At 39.7% G+C, this 24,655-nt stretch overlaps 1 protein-coding gene across 2 annotated transcripts in view; it reads left to right on the forward strand.

Annotated features, from left to right (window-relative positions):
* Positions 1-24,655, forward strand: part of CNTNAP2 (contactin associated protein 2) — a 1,159,973-nt gene that overhangs the window by 1,066,802 nt on the left and 68,516 nt on the right. For both annotated transcript variants that reach the window (XM_055709318.1, XM_027816209.2), the window contains 3 exons: positions 1,060-1,305; positions 2,758-2,891; positions 16,441-16,534. In XM_055709318.1, coding sequence (XP_055565293.1) covers positions 1,060-1,305; positions 2,758-2,891; positions 16,441-16,534 — 474 coding nt within the window. The remainder of the gene's footprint in view (positions 1-1,059; positions 1,306-2,757; positions 2,892-16,440; positions 16,535-24,655) is intronic.

Raw genomic sequence — 24,655 nt, forward strand, 5'->3', positions numbered from 1 at the left:
TTCACATGTAATTTAAAAACTTCCTTTAATGACTTTTTCCCAGACAGCAAAGTCTATCCAGGACCACAGTGTCACTCAATGAATGGCTGCCATAGGAAGCCAGTCCGGCGAGCCCAAAAAGATTTCACAGGTTACACACTTCCAATGGCAGGGAACTGTGCTGTGATTCCTACAGGAGGCTGTCAAAATCAGCCTTCACTGTAAGAATGTCAACTCTGAATTATGTTTTTAATGTTAAGAAATAGGCAGGGCTGCAATATTATGAGAAGTAATAACAATGCTTTTTCAGCTGGAAGTATTAGTTCTGCCAAAAGTAGTTTCATTTTCTGTCAAGAGTGTTAAAACATGACATTTTGTCTCAGGTTGGTTTGAAAACTTTGCCTGGGTAGCACCTCCTGGGAGCTGCAGTTCAGGCATCTCTTGCCTTGTTCTGAAGCTCACTCGTTAATTTTCTCTCCCCATAAGGGCATCCTTGTGAACTCCATCCAGTTTTCATGAAGAATTGTGCTATCATTGGAGAGCTTTCTCGCATTGTGTCCAATCCTATTTCATATCTTTCAGGTGCTAGAATTGCCATCATTCCTTTGTGAGGTCCTTCCAAATCCACTCAAATTTGCTGATCAGAATTGCTGATTTTCCTTTTCCTTGACAGTGTTTACTTATTGTGTTCCTTAAATCTCCCTTCCTCATATCTCCTTTTTTGGAGCATTATCAGCTGCAAGAGTTCAGTGAGAATAAATCTAAAGTGGGGTTCTTCTGCTCTGTAGTACTGTATATATGCAATATAAGTATGGACTTTCTGTGTGACCCAAAGGAAATCTTTCCTTTGCTCTGGGGATCCAGGTACCCACAAATAAAATGGAGATTTTCTTCTTCATTGTTATTGGAAAACAGTGAGGCTCTTGACCTAAATATTGTCAATGTGCTTAAAGAATGCAGCAATAGAAACATGCACAGATTAGTACTGATTAAGTCCGTAGTAGTATGTTTCAACCAAAAGGTGTCAGTATGTTTAATTTCTCTTTTTCTTTTTTTTTTTTTTTTTCTTTTATGTTCAAGATGTTGGAGCATTCTTTGAAGAGGGAATGTGGCTTCGTTACAACTTCCACTCCCCAGGGACTAGCGTGAAGGATTTAGTTAGCCGAACACTTTTGAGTTCTACGGATCCCGAGACCACAGCGCCTGATCTCAACTTGAATAAAGAAGCGCTCAGCTTCAGCTTCAGTACCACCAAGTCCCCTTGTGTCTTATTGTACATCAGCTCCTATACCCAGGACTTCATGGCTGTGCTTGTCAAGCCATCCGGTAAGCAACTGCTCTGGGGTCTCTCCATTGAAGGCACAATTGATAATAACACCAGTGTGACATTCAGCTGAAGCTCTGAATTAATGAGAAAGTCTCTTCACCCTTGTCATGTAAAAATAAAGTACATGGGACCCGAACCTGTATTGCACTTGTACTAGATTTAACTGTTCAGTTTGGTGGGGTTTCATTAGCCAACCTTCCCTTTCAAAACAGAACAGAAATCCACCACCACCTGAAAAACATGCTGTAACAGATCTGTGCCATGAACTAGCATTATGGAGGGGACAAGCAGGCATCCACATCTAGTTACCTTAACTGCTGAACTCATGGCAGTATCACCAGTAGTCAGTGGAAAGTGTAATGTACTGTTCTTAAAATCTGGATACCCACTGAGGTGGCTTAAATATGGATACAGCACAGTATATAAGGTCCTAAATATTTGGTGATGGCTGAAGGTTGGATATGGATCATTTGCTGTTACAGTATTAAAACTGTATGTAAACTGAATATACTTTGATTCCAAATAGTGCCTTAGTGCCTTATGAAAATCTTAATTAGGATGTTTTTACTGCTGTTCTCTTTTATGGGATAAGTTAATATAAGTATTCTACATGCGACTCATTTTTTCCCCTTCATGGGGAAGAAAGAAGGTACATGACAGAAATCCCATGTCAGACATCTAAACGATAGTTATAAAGGTCTAGGGCTGCTCTTTTGGGCCAGATTTTTTCCGGTTTTTATCAATAGTGAGGTCTGCATTTCCCTTTTCAAACATCCTTCATTTTAATCAAATATTAAAACTTGTTATGAAGAGCAGACAAAAAATGTCTCTCTCTGGCAGTATGTCATGAATATCAACTAACCACTTTTAACTATACTTTTCTAACAATATAACCTGAGGTTTTCATCTCACCTTATATTAAATTTCCATAAAAGTCCAGACGGTCACCCGTCAACAACAATTAACTGTGAGAGCAAGAAAGTCCCCTGTGTGCATTATGTGTCACTGTTAATTTGTTGTAATTTTGCCTTTATTCAATGCATATCAATGGTTGATTCGTTAGAAAACATCATTCTTTGTTTTACTTCAAAGAATTTGACTGCAGCAAAGATAATAATCTCAACAACACAGTGCCACTTGATGTGCGCAGATCTGTCCATATTGTTCAAGGCACAGCTCTGATTTGTGTGGTTTGCAGTCTGGGATGTTTGCAGACACTTTGGTTTTGAGATGCTGGTCATTGTCACACTTCTGGGCTATAAACTAGAAGCCGGTTTCAGCCCAGCAGCTCTATAATCTCAACCGCTATCTCCTTTCCTACTGCAGAGACCAGCTCTGAGAGCAATTTAAGTGTAAAATGTGAACAGGTGTATGTGGAAATGAAGAGGGGAAAACAGCTGGTGAATAAAGATCAAAACACCTGAGGGTGCTTTTCACGTTTCTTTCACTAGGGAATCTGCAAATTCGTTACAGCCTAGGAGGCACCAAAGAGCCATATAACATTGATGTGGACAACAGAAACATGGCTAATGGACAGCCCCACACTGTTAACATCACGCGGAGTGGACGGGACATAGTACTGCAGGTAAGCTGTGCGTGCGTTGGTTCCATGACTTGGTGCTTGCAGCTTAGAGAGTCTCCATCCCTCTGAAGAAATCAGTGTGATTTAGGAAATCAGAAGTACAGTAGATCAGGTTCTGCCTGCTGATCGTGCTCCTAGGAGTTAATAGAAGATATTCTTTCCCTCTACTGCATCAAGTCATGTTGTTCTGAAATGCTCATGCTAGCGTGATGACAGCTGGGCTAATACAGGTGTCACTGTAGATGCTCGAGGGCATCAGAGACATCTGGGCTGATAGATAACATGGGACTTAGGGTAAACCTGCACCATTCTGGAGCGGCAGCTGGAAGCCAGGAGGGGTACCCTGCAGCATCTTAAATGGCGGTAGAGCCTGACGTACAGACAACTAAATAGCGTGCCATAAGTCCTGAGTCTGCAAATGAGAATGTCTTTAAATTTAAATTTACCCTGCAGTCCAGTGAAATCAGAAGAGCTGTTCTGCAAAGATGAGCAGATGCTGAAGTGTTTGTGTGACAGGAGTCTGAGACAGGGTATTAGTGAAGGCATGTAGCTCTGGCTTATTTAGGTTTTGATACAGCACAGGCAGGAACTTCACCTCCCCGTATCTCAGTTTACAAACCTTTGAGGTAGTATAATACTATTTAAATAACAGAGGAGAGTGCTGCAAGAAGCAATCAATATTTCTAGGCAGCTTTCTCTCTGTGGTCATTACAGCACTGTCTTCCTTCCCTGGTTGTCATATCTGCAAACATGAAGATTGCAGCAGGGTATGAGGATAATTTGGTTGGCAGGGGAGTCAGGTGGATGGGATAGATTAATCTGGGTTTGAGAGTCCATGAGAAGCAAACCAAAACCAGTAACAAGTGAAATATAAACAGGGGAAGTCTCCTTGGGAACCAAGCCAAAGGGTGAAGGATAGTAGCTGTCACAGTATTATCTACCTAAGGATTAAAGTAGATCCCTGGCAGTTATTATTTTAAGGCATCAAAAGGAAACCTCTTCAGTGCATTACAGTTTCATTTGACGGAGGTTCTCACTACTCAGAATAACACTGAATGCATTGAAGTAGAATTGTCATAAAATTATTTGCAAAATGCCAGATAACCTAAAAAATATTCAGGTGATACATCCAAACACTTTTGGATGCATCTTGGATCCAAACACATTTGGATATATGCACCTTTCTTGCATGCTATTACATTTGGATTTATTTCTCTTACTGCTAAATGGAAGCTAAAGAAGACCTACAGTTCGGTACCCTTCTGCTGTTAAATGCTTCTGGTTTGGGGAGGTAGGGCATGTTTCCTATGGAGTCATAGCTGGCTGATTTAGCCAGATGTAAAACGAAATAAATGATTTTCTGAAGGGATCAGTTGAGACACCTTGCCCAGTTGGAAAGCACGTACACAGTTCAGTATGCCAGCCTTGAGTCAGCTCGCCTACATTTGGGGTCTGTCAGGTTTTTTTCCCCAGTGTTTTGTGAGACCACTACCTATCTGGCTTTGAAAAGCCAGAAACATTTTGGTTAGCATTGCTCTACTGGGGTAAAAAATGTCTTAATCTGGTCAGTGTGCTTAAAACACAGCTGGTTTATGTTACCAGAAAGCAGATACATTGGAGGCTTATTAAATGAGACAATCTGTCTGCTGCATATGCAAGAATAGGGAATGGAGGGACCCATACAAAGCAAATCCAGAAATCTTACCCCTACTATATCCTGAAACAGAAGATCTATCAGGTTTTGTTTGTTCTCCATAAGGGAGTTGATTTTGTTACTTATCCGGTTACATTCTGCAAATTTGAGAACTGATATGAACCAAAATGGATCTGTTAAGCAGATTGTTCACTTGAAAATGAGTCCTGTTTTCAAAGATAGACTCTTCCCAGTGTTTGAAAATACAGAAGATATAAATACTATTTTTCTCAGTATCCAGCAGACAAATTGTAAACTATGAGTTTTCTCTTGCAGATCTGAGCAATGAACATTTGAGTAGACTTTTATTTCCTGCTAAATCCTTCTCCAACCTGATGAGCAGCTGGTTTGCTTGCTTTTAAAGAAGACAGCTTGCTTGCCAGGTGCTGTTGCTCACACTGCCACATCTCTACATGGCATAAAAGTGTCATGAGAAAGATTTATTTCTCATCAAAGCCTCAATTCAAGAGCACTCAGTATTTTTGAGATCTTAATAGCAAGTTCATACTTAGAATACCTGTCTTTCTAACTTACTGTAATAACCCTGTAATGCCAGAGAGACTTAAAAAATCTGCAGCCAGGCAATAAATTGCTACCATACGAACCATGCAAACTGAAGTTTTAGCGTGATTCTCAGGAGTTTCACTTGTGTATAAATACAGTAAAAGACACACCGTTGAACTCCGTGAGACCTCACCTGATGCTGGCAGACAAGGAGAGCACTGGTTACTTACATAAAATCACAGTTACTGTCCAATCAACCAGAATTTGAAGCGGGCTTTGAAATGCACATATCCACAATATTGTGTATCCATACGGTAAGAAACAAGAACAAATATTTAGTGTGAATTGTTTTTGTTAGGATTGCATCTCTATTCCTAACATACCAACAGTCAAGACAAAAGGTGGTAACAAAGACTCTGTCGAAAGGTTTTTATATTTCCGTTTTCTATGTTCACTGACAGCAGTCAAATCAATAATTAGTCCTACATTAAATAAAAAGCTCCTATTTGCGATGCTAGTGGTTTCTCAAGGACAAGACGAAGGATATACAACTGACTTCAGTGGCAGAAAAACCAAAATACATAAATTCAAGGACAAAGATTTGCTTACTGTTATTTCCACGAGGTGGGCAATATTAACATTTGCTAATAAGAATTCCTAGCTCTCCCCTCTAGTAAAATACCAGCTACTAGTAAACTGTGGCACACCTCCAAGGCTGCATTAGTTCACCTGTGGCAAGCAAAAGCCCAGACTGACAGATGGGGAATGCATTATCCCAGTAAATGACATTTCAAGAACTGAGCTTTAGGTCACAGAGGGCAAGTTTTACTTTGTTTGACTTCATTAAAAGGTTTCATGCTTCAGCAGGGTATTTTTCATATCATAAAAACCAGATCACTCTTTACCAAGTGTTCATGGGTGATTAACATCATTCACACATCAGTAAAATCTTCTTTTAAGAACTTCAAGGACAAAATCTCCATAGCAGAGGTTCTGATCCAAAGCCCATTGAAGCCAATGAAAGGCCTTCCATGGACTCCAGCAGGCTTTAAATTGTGCCTTCAAGAACTGCAACAGTTGCATCCTTAGTGCAAGTCTCATACCTCCTGCCTCTATCTGTGTCTCCAGAATAAAATAAGTGTGGAATCTGAATCAGAGACTTTTCTAGTCTGTTGCACAAAGTTATGTCAGTATGTTGCAAAGAAAAAAAGAAATGAAAAAGAAAAAAAAAAAAAGAAAAAAAAAGGAAAAAAACCCAACCACACCCAAACCATATGATGTGCTTTAATTTTCAGGCAAATAAAGTTGATTGTCAACAGACTTGGATCGGGCCTTTCAGCTTCCGTACTAAGACATCCTTGTGCATTCCCAACAGATAGCCAGTTCTTCATGCTGCTTTAAAGCCAGTGCTAGGAATGGGTTAGGCGTTACAGCCTTCTTTGTTCCTGAAAAGTATTAGACCTGAGCAACTTCTCCAAGACTCCAGTGTCCCAAACCCATCCATATCCTTCCAGGACAACCGTCCGCAGCCAGCACACACCTGCCCAGAAGACCGTACGGAAGGATAGCTGGCAGTTCTCTCTTTCAGGCTTGAACTATATGGAGAACTGTGGTAGAGAGGCTATACCCAACAATAGCACATGTTCACGATGTTAATTGCTGAATGCATTGAAAGTGAACTTAATAATGAGGCTTCAAGGAAATCTTGACCTGAAGTCATCTGTTTGTAGGGTTGAGAGTAATCCAGAAAATTTGTTTACATGGATCTCCATTTTCCAGCTTCACCAGAGGCAAGCAGGAGAAATACCCATCTTCTGTGAAAAATAATCAATGAAATATTTGACCCTTACCCAAATGAAACCAAGAAGAAACAGAGTTTTTCCAAGTCCATTCTCTGATTTCCATTTCGAACTCTGCACTACTTAAAAAAAAGATAACATTTGCAAACTCCTAGATGCTTAAAAAATGTAAATCATACAAACATAATTCAAAACTAATACAAAGTATAAAATAAAATGAGTGAAGTGGGGCAAAGCAGTCTACATATAATCCCAAGCTTAAATGCAATGAATATATCAAAGATTTTTATAATTATAGAATAAATTTTGGTCTCATTAAAGGGAGTGGGAACTTTCTCATAGGCTTCAGTGAGGCTATAATTTCACCTCGTATCATTATTGTTGCTGTAGAATCATGCCTAACTATCGTGTTCCGTATAATTTGAAGCCTCAACAGAATATGATCACTCTGTTTGAGCTCTTTCTTAACAGAGGCTATAAAATTTCACCAAATGATTTTCTGCAGCTAGCTGGAAAAGTAATCATAGCAGTATAACACATTTTCTAGAAAGACATTTTATCTAGCTTTAAAGACTTCAAATGATAGAAAATTTACCATATCCTTTGGCCACATCTTCCAATGGTTGAGTGCCATTCCTCTAAAGGATTTGCACCCAATTTATAGTTTGAATTCTGCAGCCTTCAGCATTTAACTTTGGGATCTTGGAGTCTATGCCTGATCGATGAAAGAATTGTTTGGTGTCAGGTGTCATTCCCCAACACACTTTCTTAAAGATGCTGATTAAAACATCTTTTCATCTTGTCTGTAAGAAGCTAAATAGATTGAACTATTTTAGTTTACCGCCAGAAGTCTATAATTTTTGAGGCATAAATCAATTTTATAACACTTCTCTGAAAACTCTCCCATTAAGTCACATTTTGAAAACCTTTACCATAGCATGTTAATGGTAGCTATGCCATCAAAACAATTTAGAAATGCCATATTTATTTATTTATTTCCTTCATTTTCTGGGCAAACCTGCTGCCACAGCACCCTTTGGACAGTGCTGCAAATAGTCTAGATTTCTGACTGATTTGAAGACTGGTTTAACTAGCATTTCACTGGCTGGTAGGGAATGGGGAAGTACTGTTTGTAATTTGGAAGAAAACAGCTAGACAGTATTACAAACTCTGTAGAAGTTGGCATGAATAAAACATGTTTTAAATATCCAGGACATTAACCACAGGTAAATATGTAAAACATAGGTAATATCAATGCAACTGTAACCCTCTGCTTTTTTTCCTAATAATCGAGTAATTATATTATATTCAAAGTTCATTTAATAAATTTCCAAGCAGGTTTTGATTCAGAGAAAAAGAAATAAATCAATGTTTCTATTAATAGTAAAGGCCTTCCTGCTGAAATGAATTATTTTAAATCCCTAGAGATACATCATTTCTACTACACGTTGCCATTCTGCACTGGCAATGTACTACTGGAAAGGCAGGTGCAACAGAAAGGCAAACTCAGACCATTTTCTACAGCAGAATCATCTGTTACATCTGCATGTTCAATGCATTAGCCCTCAAGTTTACCCATAGCTGCTAAGCTCTTTTTTCAAAGTCTGAGTCACCAAGAGGTGGGTTTTGCTCAGATTTGAAAATACAGGGTGGTGGTTTTTTTCACAAATAGGTGACAAACTAGCATGAAAAGGTATCGATATGAGAAATTTTGAAAATAAAACAAAACTTATATTGATATAGTATCCAATTCCTAGAACCCTAAACTCCAACTGTTTTCCAAAATATAAAGAAATACTGACTCTGATCTTTGCATGTCAAATTCCCTCCAAATATAATGATTTTACTGATGTTGCAGAAGACAAGGTGTTCAATTCTCAAAAGAGTCTGTGAACAACAGCAAGAAACAGCTGAACAGAATTTAAATCATATGCCTCAGAATCAGAAATGAATGAATAATTCACTGATTAATAATTTTCTCACCTGTTCTTTTGTGCACACAGGATGCCCCTGAGCTCCTAGCAGTTTTGTTGATTTTATCCTTCACTGAATTGACACAACTTCTTTATTTTACAGTGTGACTTACAATCTTTCAGGTACAGACGGCAGTTATGGGTAGGCAGGAAGCTCATAAAGGAACTGTTTCTTCTGTCTTGTGCACGACGGAGCTGGGCAGTGGCACCTGCCAAGAGAAGTCAGCACATCCCCATCGTATCCCAGCTGGCTGAAAGTCAGACAAAATGTTTTCAATAAACAAGAACTCCTTTCACTCATTGGCAAATGATAGGGTGGAATATCCCTACCATGAAGACCAGAACATGAGTCAGATCTTTCTCTTAGTGGCAGATGTACAGTGGGGAAAACATGACCCCAAAGCTCCACCTGGGGACAGCATCTCACCCTGGGGCTCCATGGCTGTGAATGCTGAGCCTTCCCCGCAGCTGCTGCAGAAGGGCAGGGGCAGGTGCTGAAGTACGTATCTTTTCAAAAGTTTTACCTTCTCTCTGCATCAGCTAAGACAGTTTCAAACCTTGAGGCCTTTTGGAAGAACATACTATCTGTTCTGTGAAACCACTCCGCAGGAGAGGAACTCTTCCACATGTCCATCTTCCTCACATCTTTTCAGCAGAGCCTGTATTGCTGGGTTCAGAGGGATTTTTCAGTTGTCTTATCCTACCTTTCGGCCATCCCTAGGCCACATATCATGACTAAGACCCAAAGGGATATGCCTTCCTCACCCTACACCGTCCTGTCCCTGGGCAATAAAGCTAGGGCATGCAGAGCACCAGGGAGTGTGGTGCAGCTCGAGAGCTCGCCAGCCTGTGGAGCGGAGCAGAGCAAAGGTCTGCAGTGTGTACCAGCCCACCTACCCCCTCGCAGCACGTGTTACGTACATTGCCTTAGATTGAGACTATTTCCTTCTATAATGTTGTTCCAGTGACAAATGTGTATTTTCCTTGGCCTGTATGGTTGCTGGTTTGGCATTATTTTTTATTGGCATTAAAGAAATGAAGAAAGAACAAAAGAATCATTAAGTGTTTTCAGAGCCTAAGGCTAAGCCTAAGAAAGTCAAAACTTCACGTGAAATAGGTGCGTTCTATTATAGCAGCACACACTGGACAAATTAATGTTCTGTGAAAGTCATCTTTAGGTACCTGAAGTAGATGTCTTTAATTTTAACAACTTGGCATTATATGACCTGCTATTGCTTCTGTTAACATTTGTTGTAATTCATCTATTAAAGAGAGCAATAAAAAGTCAACAGATATGTGAAAGAAGCATCAGAGAATTGTTCCAATTGAAGGCAGCCAGACTAAATAGTGTCCTTTTCCTTATCAGTGCTTCTGGTACATTTTGAGTTATGTATCTACATTTCCATTTAAATTCTGTCCCAATTTTTGTATTTCTTTACAGTGAGGCAAATTATCCCTGACACTATTTATCACAGCAGCAGCTACAGGAATATATACAACTTTATTGCACATAAAGGATTCAAATTTTTAAATAGAAAACCGAAAAAAGCCCTTTGTATTTATTTTGGTTTTTTTCTGCAATACAGCTGTTTTTTCTGTGTCTGTGCCACATGTGGATCACCTTTCTAATTTAAATCCCTGAAAAAAACTTTATCAATAAAGACTGCAGTTGACATTTATTTAAAAACAAACAAACAACAAAAAAAAACACCTGCAAAAGGCTAAATCAATGCATTAAACCAGGAAGAGTGATTTGGAGTGGTTCCTAGAACAGGATTAACTATACCTCTATATACATTTCTGCTGAAGAGCTCAAAGCACAATGCAAACCTTAAGTTCACCTTACATCATGCTGGCAAGGCATGTGCCTCCTCCCGTGTTCCAGATGGGCAGTGAGCCTGCAGGTCAGTGACAGTCTAAGCCAGTAAAAAAGGCTGGGTTTATGGTCCTGCTTTTTTCTCTGGATCCACTATTTATCTAGAGCCTTTGGTTTGTCCCTGCTCTGGCTCCACAGTAACCTGGGTGAAGGAACTAACCTGGCAGAGACAGATCAGCGAAGCACTAGTGCCACGTTAAGGAAGGAGCTGAACTGCAGCAAGAGGGGCTTTGATCAGCCCAAGGAATTACACACTTGCCACCTGAATCTGCTCCTTTTCTGTTGTATTAATTTTTTTTTTTTCAAGTATCACGATACTAAAAATATTGTTTGTCAGTTTTTTCCTAACCTTTCAGCAGAGGAATAATCACCTTCGTTTCATCGCTAAGAAGTCATATATCCCCTATTGGATTGCCATAGCCAGCTTCCTGCTTTCTCGGGCATTGTGGTCATACCTGGGGGAGCTGCACCTAACCACCTGCATGCCACCTTGTTACTTCCTTGGGCTCTCATGCCTAGTCTGTTCTAACTTTGTGGGCATTTTTGAGCAGGAACCTTCTTTTTGTCATGCAATATTATAGCACTTAGCACAAAAAGCCTTTGTCCAGGGCTAGAGAAGCTTTTTTAATACAAGTGCTAAGTCATCATAATAATGCAGAGCAGAAGAGAAATGCCTTGGTTGGTCACGATGGTAACACATCACCTTCTTTATCCTGCTGTTACTGAAGTGAATAGCAAACTGTATTGACTTCAAATGCTGTGAGATTAAGCCTTACAACATCATTATTCTGTATCATTTTGAATTATTTTTTATGTATATAAAATGTCTTCAACATAAAGAAAAGTCTTAGCTTTATAGCAGTACACACATGCAGGCTGGATTGACAATGACACAGATGTAGATTTATCACAGAGTGAACATAATGTGTGTGTATGTATATATACCTTTTTTTTTTTTTTTCCCAAGACTACTAAGGTGATCTAGACATTATATTTGTCTTTAGATTATTATGCCTCTTAATCTCAGCAGTCCCGTCAAGATTAGTTTTATTATCTAAATGAACAGTAATTTAAAAGAAATAGCATTTTATTGAATTTCTGCCTAAATCCCAGCAACTTCAGATAAAGGCAGTCTGCCTTGGCATGATGTGACTTGAGAACTGAAACTGCAAGTTCCTCCAAAACTGCCACTGCTTTCTTCTGTGTAATACTCAAAGCCACGCTGTGTGTTTATATTAAGCTCAAATGAAATTAATGAGTTTTTAAAGAAAAGTAGCTGTAATGAAAAATCTTAAATATAATTTAAAAACTGTAATTTAATACAAATTCATGACACCAACCTCTGTGTATGCAGAGGTTCTATTTAATTTTCATTACATAATGTAATATCTTTTTTCGAATATCATTTGACACTAGTAATTCCTTTTTTACTATGTGTCTTACATTAGATTGATAGCCTAGTATTTCACACCCAAGACTGCAGGCTGCTCAGTTCCAGCTGCTTGCACTTGAGCCCCCACTGGATGGCAGTCACACACAGCTTTGAAAAGAATTCAACTTCGTCCTTTAACTCCCTGACCTAAAAAGAAATCCTAGGTTAAGTGCCCCGAAAAAAAAAAAAGATTTCTGTTATTAGATAACACTAGTTTAGAACGAAGGCAAGGCATAACAGCGAGCAGGCAGGAACCTCACTATTCCCTCACTCTTGTCTTATGGTGCACCATTTAATTTCAGGTGCTGGGATGAGAGAAGGGCACAGTGGAAAGTGATGCAGGCATCCCCCCACGGGACATGATGCCAGAGCTGGCAGTGGAGCAGGAGCTGGCTCTGTCACTCATAGAAATGGGTGCCGCTACTGATGGCAAGGCCAGGAAATTATCAACAGATTTTAAATGGAGATTGATTTCAACCAGGAATCAAAACTACCCAAAACTGCAGTCGTTAAAAAAATTTATAGCTGAAGCCATTCTGAAATCTTTCCTTTACTTCAGTGAGATCTGGAAAAAATATATGTGAGTAGATAGATTCAGATATGGATTGAGAACAAGAGGTCAGTTTGATAATTGTAAGCAGTTAGCCAGCTGTGTCTGTTAGAGCCCCGCAGCGTCACTCTCCCTGCTCCCACACACAGCGGGATCTTTTCTTTTGCCTCCACAACATGATGGTTGCTCTGACACACCGAAGTCCCAAGGGGAGACGAATTTGTTGTTGGAGGTTTTTTTTTCAATCTGGCCAAGATGACGGCTAACTAAACTGTTCCAAGGCGAGGGGAAGAGGGTGCACACCTGCCTGTATCTTTGACTCATTTTTGGCTGCACCAGAAAGCTGTGTGGGCTCGCCACTGACACGCCCTGCTGCAGCCCCTCACCGTGAGCTCTGCCACAAAAGTCCTGCTGGAGGACTCCAGTGTGCAGGTGTGAGTAGGAGTCTGCCTCCCTGATGTGTTTGTGGAGGGATTCCCCAGAGGAATCAGGGTAAAAAAGGGGGGAGAAGGCAAGGGTGCTCGTTCCCTGCCCTCTGCTCCTCTGCCAAAACAATGGCTCCATCCCTGTTTCCAGAGATGTGCAACCTATGACCACACACCAGTTTGAGGGATTCGGTGAAATACGGTATCATTGTTTTGGGATCGTACTCATAGTGTAATGGTATGTTTTTACTTGGTTTAATGTGTCTGCTGTTACGTATTTTTGCTAGGAAAGACGAGGCTGGAGAGCTTGCCTGCCAGAGCAAGGTGGGGTTTGCAATGCCCATCAGTATATTGCATCAGTTTATTATAGCACGGTGGAAAGGATTTTCCATCGTGGCCTCAGAAAAAGCTTCCTAGCTAATATAGCATGTTTGATTACTTGAAGTGCAAAACCTAAGCTTTGGGTGATGGGTGATATATTAGATATTCTGGGGCAAAATTATAGAGCAGCTTAAAGGTAAAAGCACAGACCTCCGAGCTGCTGCTGTACCAGACGGATAGCCTGGTGGGGACCCGGTATTGCAAACAAACTCTAGATTTACACAGCTAATAGACTGCCTCTCTTTTAATCCGCTATGGACCAGCCTTTCCACAGTCTGAACGCTGGAGACAAAGGGAATTTCACCACATCACAGCTGGCAGGGTTTGATATTCTGTATTTGTGAGTGTAAAAGCTCACAGTAATTCATCATTTAAATTGACTTTTCATTTTCAAGTATGTCCTGCAGACACAATTAGCATTTGCAAGTAGAGGCAGCTTGTATATTGGCAGGGATGACTTTTTTATTACTTGTTCCTAATAGTTACTGTGATAATGGACACCTGGACCATGGCTACAGCTCTAGGATACCCACAATACATTGACAAATTAAATGATAGATTAATAATAATTATTATGATTTATTAGTATCTTAGCAGATACTAATATCTAACATCAGATAATGATGCTCTGATGAACCCTGGTGCTCAGATTCCAAGTTACAATAAAAAGAAATATTTAAACATTGCTCCAGATTCATTTGGGGAAAGGAAGAACTTAAATGTTGATGCTGTTGGTAATACCAATGTACATGGTGGTACACCGGGTTATTTTATCAGTTACTTCAGCATGTTGTAAGTCATAAATATAAAAGCAGAACCTAGAAGATGAATGCTGTGCAGTGAGAAGGTAACAGAAGTAAGTCCACTGCAGGCAAAGAAGTTACATGAGGTTAAAGTCTTGGCATATGAGCAGCTGGAGAATCAGGGGGTTGTGGATCAGTCTTTTCACAGTTTTTTTGCTGATGGACCTCTCTAAAGCCTATACCTTTAGTTTCTGGTAATATGTCATGGTAAATACCATGACAGCTCTGAGCTATTCCTATTTGTCTTCTGAAATAAGAAGAGAGTATCTTTTTCACCTGGTATGCCTGTAGATCACATTGACAATGGGTCTGACACCTGCGATGTTGGGTGTTGGGACACCGATTTCCCTTCCACCAGGGCAAGCAATAGCAAACACTTAACTGGGGTTTGTACTTAGTAGGACCTGCTGTGGCTAAGGTTGAGATCTGTTTCGTATTTTAACCCTTTGTATTTGCCTGACTACACCCTTTCAAAAATAACTCTTTTTTTATTTGAAATTACATAACTTATTCAGGTAAAATATATATTCCTGATGTTCATTAAAAATCCAAGAAAAGCTGCTCAGGATGCCCTGGACAAACTGAAACTTCATAGTTTCTGAGTAAGAAGATGAAACTGTGTTTTCCCATATATTTACCTCAAAAGTCTACAGGTTAAAATTGGAGAAATAGCCAGTAGTCATGCTAATAAACAATCGTGGCCAAATTTTCAATAATCAGCATGAAAAATAGTTTTGATCAAATAAAAATAATTTCTGAGCATAAGTATTTGGTCGACCTCTTGTCATCTGCAGAGAAAACTTTTCCTGTCTATTATGTATATATACTTCCCTTATTGGAGTTTTATGGGGTAATATAAGAAAGGCAGGATCCCTCTTTTCCAGCTATCCTATTTTTTTAAGATGATTGCTTCTGCAGATTCATGGGCATGACATCAGTAGGCTTTCCAAGTACATGAGCTCACAGTGTTGAAGGGTAATGTGGGATTCAGCCCTTCAGTTCTACACTATCTGCCCTTCATTTACTTTTAACCACTGAATTGAACATTTGCAGTATCAGTAAAGCAAACTAGTCCAAGCTACTAATATTTTGAAATTAGAAATGTGGCAAAAGGATGTGTGAAAAAAATTGTATGCCCTTTAGCGTTGCGGTTTCTCCAGAATTACTTCCACAGTCTATTACACTCTGCAAAGTCTTAAATCACATATATAAGTTTCTGTCCTGTTTTGTTCCAAGACGAAGCCAGAATAAAATAAACAATTGTGGTTCTTCCCTCTTTAGGCTTTTGCAATAAACACGTAAAGCCAAGAAAATAAATAACAACAGCAAAGATGAAAATTCACCCCAATGACCTTTATGAAATGTGAACATCAAAACTCTATTGAGCTGTATTGAACAGTCTTAGTAGTGCTATTACTAAGCATAGGCAATTTATTTCGTTCTTCTCTCTTCACATTTTTCTGTTAAATAGTTGAAAACCAGGAAAAAATGTACTGATTTAATGTGATAGTTTAGTCATGTCGGGGACAGTATGAGTTTCCTACAGATTAAACTCTCTAGCTAAGTTGATTACTCCTGAATTTATGTTTAGGTTTCACTAGGTGTCATCAAATCAAACAACATTTACAACAAGAAAATTACAAACATGAAGTGCAAAAAAGTATGTCTTACTAATTTATGAGTTTTCTGAAAGAAAAGGAGAGTGCCCAGCACCTGCTTTAGTCTCAGATTCTGAGCTACATGAATCTAGCTTTAGCAGTAACATAGGTCCCAGATGGAAATCTTATATTAAAATAATAAGCTGTTCTCATATTTCATGCTGTTGTTAATTTTAGCAACTATATTGAAGAACACAAGCAAAAGCTGAAATGCTTCGACAGCAACCAGAACAAACAAATGTCCAATACAGGTATTTCCCAGGTCTTGGGAACTGTGAATGTGGCAGATATGGAAGGAGGGGTATTAACTGTTATTTTCCCTTTATCAAAATGAAATCAGAGCATATCAGACCGAGTTGTAAGTGGTGGCATAAACTCCGTAAAGTAGACCTTGTTCAGCAGCACTGTAAGAAGGTGGATCAGTTTGAATATTCATTATTTCTTTTCTCTTTCCCTAGCTTGATCACTATCCTCCAACAAGTTACAGCCTGCCAACAGCATCTGACATTCAGTTCAATTCCCCAAAGGCACTATTCCTAGGAAAAGTTATAGGTAAGATTTCATTTTATACCTAGTTATTTTATTAGGTATTTTTAGAGAATACTGCAAACCATAAGCACATGGGACAATGATGGGTGCCGTGTTTGCAGCAGGACACTTGCTGCAACGTGTTGTTCTTGACTAGAAAGTGGCGATATTGGAGTTAGAGCTGAAGATTGGGTTATTATTGGGTTATATTATTGGGTTATGTTCGCCTTGCCACACAGGCTGATGTGAACACACAAGTCATTGCCTGATACATAGGAAAAAAACAAACGTGGATAAAGAGACATTTGTAACATGGTATCTGTGAAGTTTCGTTACCCTTTCAGTGTCAGGTGGAGGGAATAGGAGGAAATCATTGACACCATTGCTTCTACAAGGAGTTGTTGAAGTTATTTTGAATATTATCATTCACTGTGAAGTTACTGTATGCTTTGTATAATGCCTTTACCATGCCGTCAGCCTTCTTATCCTAGTGCGTCCTCTTGTGTCATAACTGTCCCTCATCACTCTGGCAAAACTGCCACTTTCTGACAGTGGGCCCCACCAGTGAGGTCATTGGAAGTCCGTAACACCTACAGCCACACTGATCTACACATTTTCCATCCCTTTTATGGCCCTCACCATTATTTCCCAGAGCAGCAGCTTCCTGGCCACCTTCCCTGCTGAATTCCAGAGGCAATACAGATGCATCTTAAACTGCCTGGGCCTCACTTTTAGGCCATCCTACTTTCCATTGCTGAATTTTTCCACTGCAGGCATCTAACATGAATGTACAGGGTTACTCCGTTCAGGAGTCAGTTATTCCCCTGACATTTACAGTTTTTAAGGAGGACTTTTTTTCCTTGCAGAGATATGGGGTTATTAATATTATTTCCTCTGAGCGCTTTGTACAGGAATGCGGTTGCTTGAACCGCAGTGAAGGGTTTAATCCAGAAAATTGTAAACTTTTCTTTGTTTAGTGGTGCAAGGCAGTAACCTCTGAACCCATGCACTGATTTTTGAAGCTGAAAAGCAATTTACTAAATAGCTAATGTGACTTTTTGAAGATACACTTTTCCATTTCTTTCACTTTTTTTTAAAGTAATATGTTGAATTTTGTGAAATAGGAAGCAAAGAGCCTTTAAAACAGTTGGTTAGCAGGAGAGACATGAACAATGGTACTCTCCAAGATGGTTCTGTAGACAGTGCAAAAGACGATGTGGTCTGATTTTGGTGGTTCCAGAGGGAAACTGGGCACGTTATCACCTCCCCACGGTCAAGTGGGATGGTTGGATTGGAGCTGGCTCTGCCTCTGCAAGGCTGCTGGCCTTTTCACTCCTTAATTCAAAGTGAGGAGACAGAGAACTTCAGGCAGAGCATTCAGCAGCTGGAATTATGAACAAAAATATCAGCTGAAGGGTGTTGCAGTGTCCGTCTCCAGTAATGAATTAATTGCTAGAGAGGTTCTGTTTCCTTTGATAGGGCAGCTCTCTGCAAAAGTTCATGTGTCTGAGAAACTACCACAGTATGGCAGTACTGCCTCCACAGTTCAGCCCTGCCAAGCAGCTGAACTTTTTTGAATGGTTGTTTGGATCCAGCTTAAAATGGCATTTTCCCAGCTGTTCTAATCAGGCAATGGTTTGGAGAAGGCTGAGCAAGGAGCATGAAAGGAAAAGGAGGCAGGTATACAACAGAGCAAAGACTGCTGCATGAGAGAGAAGAAAAGGAAAGAAAAGGACAAATGAAACACAGAAGGAAACAACACACTGTGCACCGTGGCGTGAAAAGAAGAAATGGAAGAAGCACGAAAGAGAACGCCAGAAATACTCTCTGCACTACACTCATTTCAAATAGCCCGAGTGCAGGCAGAGCTCTGCAGGGAAGCAACTTCTTACTCCTTTGAATGGCTGCCAGCTGGCTGATGAGCTAGAAACATCATCGTGCAACCACACAGGTGAAACTGTGACATAGGAGGTTGAGTCTTTGCACTGGTTCTTTCTGAGCTAATTTTTAAGCAGGTTCATAGCACTACAAACTCAAAGTCCGCCCAGCAGTCCCCACATGACCCCATGCCCTGGTGATGATTTCTTTGCTGCGTTTAAATACACACATCCTGAGATTTTTTTAGGTATTCATGGAGAATGGAGGAGCTGCAAGAACTGGGCAGTTCAGAGGGTCTGTGGTATCACTTTTCATGTCTAGGATACTTATTCCAATATTCAACAGGGACTGAAAGGCATGATAACCACTCGAGTGGTCCAAATAAAATCAGTTATTGACCCACCTCTGTTCCTACAGATCTAAACCCACAATTCCTCATCTGCCTCAATTGCAGTCATGTCTGTGGTTGAAAACAGAGTTTTCAGTCTCCTCTGTTTTGGTTGGATCCTTCCAAATGAAAAATGAAGCTTGGCAACAGAATAATATCTGTATTCTGCCTGTTAATGTCAAAAGCTTGATCATAGGACTCACTGGACTTTTTAAGAATAAAAACACATGAAAAGAAAAAAAAATAGCAGAGGTCAGTGAATATAATTTGATTTCTGTTATGTAATAAGAGAAGTTTAAAATACCTGGGAACTTACAATGTATACTCCTCTCACTCTTTATAAATAACCTGACGAGTAACCATTATAAGTAACATGACAAACACATTTAAAAGCAAGTATCGAATCTAGAAGGTGAAAGAGTAAACACAGTCCTGATAAAATATGCCGTATAAATACATAGTGTACAGTTGAAGACTGCCATCAGGACGTGTAAAGCAATCACATCTATCACTGATGCTCACTTTCAGCTCCTCAGCTAACTCAAAGGCTGAGAACAGTGAAAGGTCTTGTGTTACCCTGAAGAAGAGATTTCTGAGTAGGTTATATTTCTGGTTTTTTCCCTGTGCTACTTGATTTTAAGCTTCAGACAACTGTTTCTGAAGATGCTGTCTGTCATCTATTCTGTGTATTTGCTATATATTTTACATCTCTGGAATACAATACTTCATTCTTCAACAGCATAGGGTTTTATTAACATGCTGGGAATATGATTATTTTGCTTCCTTTTCTCTGCTTATGTTACTGTCTTTGCAAAATAGGATATTTTATTAAGCAAAACAGAAATCAATACTAAAGGAGGAAACAAGAAAAAAACCTTCTTTCTACTAAAGAAAGGTTTAATTTCACCACAGAGACACGTGTTTCCTAATGTAATAGCTGTGCAATGACCGTGTCTGTTGATCAGCTTTGCTGTGGAACTCTCGGAGTAATGTCGGGTGAGAGAAGTACGTAGTTAACATGGTTACATGAGTGCAGCTGTTTGAAGGACAAAGTAGATGCAGAACCCAGTACCTTTAAAGCTTCTAATTGTCACATCATGCTGGCTAGGTATCTCAGTGGCCCAAAGGGATTAGCACCAACAGAAGATCTGGATACACCTATCAAGTTACAACTTGTACCCACCTGCAAGTACATGCTCTAAATGGGCAATATGGGAGTAGCCTCCTATTTCACTGCTGGTCTGGCATCAGTTGCATTCTGTTTCTGTTACTCCCATACTATGCAATTCCTATTTGTCATCAGAAATGAATGCAAGGCCCTATTTGTAAAGACAGATGGGTTTTTGAAGAGCGCTGTGGAACAATCTTACTAAGAAACTGATCTTCCACCTGTCTTATTTCCATTTTTATTAGGGTTATTTGCATAGGAGCAGACGCTTCTGCCACAGCTGTGCTTGCTGTGATAGCTCATCTGCTGCCAGTCAGAAAGGATCACTAGTACAACAGCTACCTACCATCACACAACGTCACGCTCTGCTCTAGGTGTTACTACAATGTGGCTGATTAATATAATGGTGACGAAATGGCTCTCTGTGCCTTGCACTGTTCATAATATTTCCTGTAAAGCAGGAGCATCACACTAGAAACAAAATGGAATGATTGAATAGCAGCTGTAATCAGGGAGCATTGCTGCTTCTTTAAATTGAGGTGTTTTCTACTTTCCTGAAATAATTTCTGGAAAGCTCAGCTGTTCACTGGCTTGAAAAACACAAATATGTAATATTTTTAGCCTTCCAGGAAACTGGAGGTAAAGCCATTCAGTATATAATTCTTACCCAGGTAAAATGGATTATGATTTAAGATGTGAAATAAAGCTGAAGGAGACAACGAACGAAAAATCCTCGTTTACATGACTGTGTAGTAATAAAAACAATAGCACTAGAGAAATGCAGGATTTTGTAGAAAAGGTAGAAGGGAATTGTTAATGTTTCAAAGGAATTCTTCAGTCTGTTACACTTAGGCTTTGTTGGCTGGCACAGAGCAGGTAAGAGGGACAAGGTGGCTCTCTGTGTGACAAGCTATGAAGACAAAAAACAAAAAGTAGGCAATGTGACAGTGTTACATACTACATTTCAGATCTCAATCTACGTTTTCATTTTGGCTGCAACTTGAGACTCATTACTGAGGTAGAATAGAGCAGAGGTTTGATTTTCCCAAGTGTAGTGTATCTGGATTCAATACTTAGGTTTGTCTTCACAGCCTTTTGGAGACCTACACGAAGTTCTGCTGCGTGAACTTGCTGTGTGTCATAGTCTGCTTTATTACTGGAAGTGAAGTATTTCTTTGGGGTTTAATATGCATTTAGAAAGCATAAGCTACACATAATTAGCTTTTGTAAATTTATCATAAAAATGATTTTGTAAAAGTATCATTCTGGTGAACAGAAATTGAGAGTTTCTTAACAGGATATTTGATTGAGCACAGAAACACCAAGATCAGACAAGAGTTGCTCTTGAGAAGGTGGCAGGGAAGTAAAGGAAGTGTGCTCCTTGTCAGTTCTCCATCTTTACCAACCACTCCAAATCAAATTACATCGTTTCAAAAATACTTAAATATCCAGTTGGAAACAATCAACATAATGCAAGTCATCTGTAGCTCAGATTATCAGTTTCAGAACTGACCACTGTCCCTGCAGCTAATCTTTGTAGGCTCCATTTATGTCTCTGCCTCACCCTAGTGCTCGTTCTTCAGGTACTTCCAGTAAGAGTAACAAAAAGGGAAATACCTCTCAGGCCTGCCTTCCTTCTTGCAAAAGCAGCTGTCATCACTCTACGCCTAAAGAGAGATCCTGGAAATCCCACCCAGGAGCCTGCAGTCTTTTCTCAGAAGGTGGTGTCCTCAAGAAGCAAAGGTAGAAAGTCCACTTCTAGATGTGTTATTTCCCTGGTGTCAATGAAAGGATATTTTTACTGTTCCGTGGCTGGAGTTTCACTGTTTCTTTACCAAGCTGTGTGGTGAAAATTAAAACTTGTCAGGAGACATTTCCCTGGATCCACTGTGACATTCACTGCCTTGGACTGAGGGGAGGTAAGGCCAGCTTACACCTTGACAAGTAGTTAGTTTCAAGTGTGCAAAGAAGAGAACTTCAGAAAAAGTAGGAGATAAATTACATTGCTTGCATGGCTTAGGTAAGGTCTAGAAGTGAGAACTGCATTTTTCTTGCATGGCATCTCACCACAAATAGATGCTGAATAATAGGAGGCAAAAGTTCAAAATCCTTTGAACTACCAGCAGGGACAATGAAAATTTTTCCAAGAGGTAAACATTCTTTACTACCAAATCAGATACAAATTCTTTACTACCAAATCAGATACAAAAAGCCTGGCTCTTTGATGCTTCAGCACTTCTAGCTGAAAAACAGGGGGGATGTGCAATGTAATTAATCCTACCAAAACATCATACACTGAAAACCAGCCTCAGGGCCCATGTTTGCCACATGACTGCATAGTTTTGTAACTTAGAGAGTTTGTTTCATGCCAAAGGATGCACATCTCATCTCTTTGAGAATATATACCAGCATTGAAAAGGGGGTTTTGGTAACATTGATAAAGAAGTCTGTAAAGGACACAGGCATTGTCATCATTGCTGCTCGGCTCGGGTACGCTGCTTGAGATCGATACAATCTGATATGAAGTTAATGTTAATCAAAGAAATCACTGAACCAAATACCAGTTTAGGATTAGGTCTCTGATACTGTAAGGTAATTTGCTCAGCTCTGAAATTTGAGTCCTAGAAAATAATGCAGAGCTGCAAATAGATTATGAATAATCTAAGAATATTCTTCTGCTATATCTTTGACATGTATCTGCTACTGCCTCACGATGGTAATGAGGTTAGCACTCCAACATAAGAGCAGTGTGGCAGGCAGGGCTCCGCAGCTTGCGTTCGCTCTTTGGCTCTCCTTCATTTGGCGGTGTAGACAGATAATCTGAGTGAAGGGTGGCTTAGCCTACTTTTGCTGATAATGAGCAGAAAATAGCTAGCATGCAGTAAATTCATCCACTAACTTCCTTCAAAGTAACTGCCTGCTACTTTGTTTCTGAGAATCAAGCATAAACATCCAGTGCTGTAATCTCAGGACGAATGCATATGTATATTGTCATATTAGGAACCCTCCTGCTATAGTAGTAGTTGAATATTAAAGATGTGCTTTCCCCTGCATGTGTCACGCATGAATTATCATACAAAAATATGACACCTGGACAATTTTCCTTCTCCTACTCCTCCTACATAACAGTATCAGCCTGCTTGAAGCTCCTCTGGGATTTAATATTGCCTGTCTCTCTGACCTCAGTTCTGTCTACCTGTCCATATCTTACTTTTCAGGTAGGGGTGGAAATGTTCCACAGCTCCTCCTAGTTCAAAGAGCCAAAGTAGAAGTAAAATATTTTTTTCTTTCAGGCCTCTGAGTTTTTGACTTACCTGGTTTTTCTGAAAAATCCTGCCTACAAGTGCTATTCAGAAAGGAACATTTCCCATCTGCAAGCACTCCATCCAAGGGGACACCACAAACACTTTGAACTGCCAGTTCCACACCAATAACTTTTGAGGCAGAAACAAGGGTAGCCCAAGTGGATTTTACCTTTTGTTTGAGAACTGAAATGGAAAAGCCAAGAATATCCATTGGTACCATTTGCCTGGCAGCATCCATGCTGCGTCTTCTTTCCATTTTCCCGAATATTGTGAGACTCAGCTGCTGCAGCACTGGCCAGCAGGCAGCTCCAGAGAGGCAGAAGGTAAAACTCAGACAAGTTGGACTAAATTAGGTGCTATCGTAATCTCAGTAGCCATGAGCATAGCCAGTCCTGCTTTTTCAAAAACTGCCTGGAGTCATGGCCTCCCACTAGCCTTTCACTTCCACCCTTCAGGTCATTCTTCATCTCTCAGCCTCTATCTCATGCTTTGTAGCTGGCAGCTGCCCTTTCATTTGTTTATTGTGCTGTTCTCTGTAAAAAGGCTTCACTGATTACTAGTCTCAAAATCTTCTGTGGGCATTCAACAGTTCCAGAAGGTCAGAACCTTATTTATTTATTTTACTCTCTTGCTCTTCTAGCCTGCATACCAGCCTGTAACAGGACACAAGAGATTCCTAGTTCCTAAATTATACAGTTCTTTTTCTTTATGCTTTATGATGTCTCAGAAGATGTTTTCATTTAAATCGCTGTATATGATCTTGCAAAGAAAATAATCCCATTGCTTTACAGTTCTTTCCAAAGTACGCATCTATTGGCTCTGAAAGAAAGAAAAGAGACTGTAAAGACATTTAATTTAGTTAGTGCCATTTTGAGCAGAGCATTTGCACAAGCCTTACCTGACGTTCAAAACCATGTGATAACACTATTTAAAAGTAATGGAACAAAATGAAAACTTAAACCTCAGTAATTAGAGTGACCTTTTCCTAAGTTCTGTATTTTATTAATATGGCATGTCTTGGTTATACAACTTTTCCCTACCACAGGAAGAGAGGAACTATTTCACTGTGTAATATCTGGTACTAATTTATTTCAAATGCAGCTGCTTTAAAGGGTCAAAGAAGGGTACTGAACATTACAAGATCACCAAGGGCACCAATAAAACCTGCTGTTGGCCCTATAAAATTACAACGGCATTGATAGCACAATCAGAGAACTGAGAGCACCTTCAAGGCTTGTAAATCACAAAAAAAATAGTGTTACACAACCTGAAAATTGAAAGCCAAAAGTACACCTGGAGTGGAAAGTAACAGCATTTTACAATTTTCCTCCAAATATATTGGAAGGAAAAATCAAAAATCAGAATAAATCTCCCTAAAATTATAGAAAGACAAAATTGACAAAAAA

This window comes from Falco cherrug, chromosome 4 (assembly GCF_023634085.1).
Source record: "Falco cherrug isolate bFalChe1 chromosome 4, bFalChe1.pri, whole genome shotgun sequence".
In the NCBI taxonomy this organism is placed as follows: Eukaryota; Metazoa; Chordata; class Aves; order Falconiformes; family Falconidae; genus Falco; species Falco cherrug.